Source organism: Octodon degus, unplaced genomic scaffold (assembly GCF_000260255.1).
Source record: "Octodon degus isolate 3935 unplaced genomic scaffold, OctDeg1.0 scaffold00297, whole genome shotgun sequence".
NCBI classification, from domain to species: Eukaryota; Metazoa; Chordata; class Mammalia; order Rodentia; family Octodontidae; genus Octodon; species Octodon degus.
This window is the reverse complement of record NW_004524873.1, coordinates 896,653-900,029: the sequence shown is the minus strand read 5'-3', so window position 1 is coordinate 900,029 and position 3,377 is coordinate 896,653. Positions and strand designations below refer to the sequence as shown.

The 3,377-nt window shown below is 42.8% G+C and overlaps 1 protein-coding gene across 1 annotated transcript in view; it reads right to left on the bottom strand.

Annotated features, from left to right (window-relative positions):
• The window catches only part of Susd1 (sushi domain containing 1), a 210,349-nt gene that overhangs the window by 90,005 nt on the left and 116,967 nt on the right, over positions 1–3,377 (bottom strand). The window contains exon 9 of the mRNA XM_023707549.1: positions 1,192–1,384. Within this exon, the coding sequence (XP_023563317.1) occupies positions 1,192–1,384 (193 nt within the window). The remainder of the gene's footprint in view (positions 1–1,191; positions 1,385–3,377) is intronic.

Below are 3,377 nucleotides of genomic sequence, written 5' to 3'. Positions count from 1 at the left end.
ACTGATTCTGGGAGAAGTAATAATAAATATGTTATCTGGCTGATAAGAGCTACTATTGCTTGGGTCACCTTTCCTAGGGAGCAGTGTTCACATATTACCAGGCTCTTCTTCCCTGGGACCTGCCTGTGCTCAAGCATTAGGGACACTTCGTATACCTCTGGCATCCAAGAGGTAAACAATAGATACCTGTCCACTGCCCTCTCCTCTGCTGCTTTGCTGACAGTGGGTGCATGAGTCAGTCAAGGCTTGCTTGCAGATGCAGTTGCCAGGATAGTTAAACCTTCTCCTCCAATACAGCTTTTACTTGAAATCTTTTAGGGGGTCAATTCCTGGGGACTTGCCCAGATCAATAAAGTGGATGCTTTACTTCTCATTTGTCTGTCTATTGATCCTGTGAATCTCAGGTGGAAAGGAAGGTCAGGACTCAGATTACGCCTGTACAGTGTGGATATTCTGATTTGGACCTGTGGAATACACACAAGAGCTGCCGTAGGGGAAGAGAGTACCCAGGAGAAGGAGGGTCTGTAGTCACTGCAGCTGGAATGTGGGAAGAGATGAAGATGATACCCAATCATCAGGAAAATTTCACCAACCAGGGCAAGTTTTAACACACAGGCTTCTGAGGCCTGAGCAGACAGAATTAGTTTAATAATCACATTTTTTTGCCTCTGCTTTTATCATATCTCTGTGACTTTTAAACTGCCTACAGATAGCTAAGATCTATGCAACTGAAGCAGCACTCTCCAAATGTCAGCTGGGAGGACTAGCAAGGCCTGGGAGTTTGCAAGGAACAAAAGTTTTGGATGCTCATCCTAAACTTAACTGAATTAGAACCTCTGCAGTAAAGCCCCTGGAATCCGTATTTCAATGAGCTCTTCAGATCATCCCCACGCTTACCAAATTGGGAAACAACAGATGCATTCATGCCTCATGTACTTACTGTAGCTCAAGAGCAAAGGCTACACTGCCCACCCCCTTCTCCTGGCTGCCTGTAAATTTATCTGTCATACCCAAAGGATTAAAGAATGAACAGAATGGTAAAAAAAAAAAAAAAATCTGCATCCCTTCCCACCAGCGAGGGTCTAGAACTAGAACCCATTTCCTAACCCACATCCCTTATGCTGCCCCACTCTGCACAGTTCAGTTCAGACACGGTTCCCTGGTACAAAACACAAGGACATCAACACCTACCTGTTGGTGCAGTCGTGATTGTCGTTTGTACTGAATGCTGCTCAGGAGGCCCCAGCAGGGTGATATTCACTGTGTAATCAGTTGCTGGATACAGATTCAAACACACTTCTGCAGCACATTCACTTGTTGTAAAGTTAAATGATATTGCATGATAAAAGTTATCCAGGTACCACTTTTGACCCATGACTTGAAACTGCCATGAGATTAAAAGAAAATATTGCATTAAATTTTCTGTTGCTTGCAGATATAAGTAAAGATAAAGCAAGGGAGGTCCTCCAATTTATCTTTATCCACTTAGAATTATTTTTAATGCAAAAGTGAGCTATACTGGGGACAGATTTACAAAGCTACCTTACTTATCTCATTCAATTTCCCTTAATGTAGGACTAAGACTAAATTTCATAACAGATGATTTCGGGGAAATAAATACATCTTAGATGAATAAACTGCCAGACGATGCTCACGTAAGTGAAAGAGACTCACTGGCCATATTGGGTAAACTTCATTTAATTTCTTTTCATTGGAAGGAATTCATAGATTTCTTTTCACTGTAGGAATTTTCATGGTACAGGATACTTAAACTTCATGAGGACTACTCAGATTATGCACTTAAAACCATGCAGTGCTTTTTTACCCATCTCTCCCATGAGAGCTCTGTCTGGTAAGAGAGCTTCAGATCCATTGAGGCAGCACACAGGCTGCTAACTCAATCATACCCCACCATCACCACTCAGGCAACAGATACAGGGAGATGTCAGGGAAACACTCAGGAGATCTCAGGAGTAATGTGATTAGCCAAGCTCATGCACTTTATTTGGTAGAAACCACGTGCTGACTGTCTCCACGGCTGCACGTGTCTTTGGCTAGCCTGCCTTCTGCCCCTCCTCACCACTGCCAATCACAGACTGCCATCTGTCTACCAGGCCATGACACCAGGTTCCTCTCACCCTGGACTTCTTGACTTCTCTTAGATCGTATAAGGGTCCTTGGAGACCATCAGAACTTGTTCTCAGAGTTCTGTGAGCTTCCTCCGTTCCACTTCCCTCCGTTCCACGTCAGCCACAGCCACACCCAAGACTGCATGATCCTCAGAACTGCTCCCCAGGATCACCCAGTGCACCACGCTCCTGGTCCACTCACCAGTGAGGTACAACATGTGCTTGTATGTGCTTTGGAAGCATGAAGAATCTCTCATGCAAAGCACTTCTGAATGTTCACTTTTCCCAGTAGATTAAGAGGGTCTCACATGTCACATTAACTCATCTTTGTCTAACATATGAAATACAGTAATTTTTTCAACTTTACTCTTTAATCATTTTAGTGTGGGGATTGAAGTAAGAATAATGTATCTTATAGCTAAGTAGTTAACAAACTTATTGTCCCTGTTATTGAATAAATATTACATTTGTTACTGATTTAAATTACTTGACTATGTGAATATGTTCCCAGCCATGGGATTATTATAATATGGAAATCTTTTACTTAGCTGCCTATCTAACTTTACTTAAAAATCCTTCAGTGGCTTTACATAGACATAAATATAAAATGTAAATGTAAATGCAGAGCATCCAGGGATTCCTATGAACTGACTACTGCTTACATTTTTGCCTTATGTCTTCCAACTTCTTTTCCTATTACCCAATATGCTATTCTATTTGCCCACAATACTCTTCCTTACCCTCACTCTAGCTCTTTTAAGTGGCTAATTTTTATTATTTTCTATGGGAAAAAGAAATCTTTAAAAATTGTACCTGAAGCTAGGGCCAGCCGGATAGCTCAGCGGACTAAAGCACCTGCTCAGGCAAGCTCAGAGACCATGGTTCGATCCCCAGCATGCCATGCCAGCACCCCCCCAGGGGCATGCTGAGATGGCAACTGAGACTGGGCATGGTGGCATGGGCCTGTAATCCCAGCACTTAGGAGGCTGAAAATAGGAGGATCACTATAAGACTGATTTGTGTAGTGAGACCCTGTAGATCCTGTACTATATATACGTAACAAAAACTGTACTTGGGGGCCAGTGAGATAACTCAGCAGACTTAGGCAAGCACAGAGACTGCAGTTCAATCTCACAATTTGATCCCCAATAGCACATGCTGTGCCAGCCCCACTCTTCAGGACTGGCTGAGCTGGCCACAAAAAAATAAAAATAAAAATCATACCTGGAAAACACACACACACACACA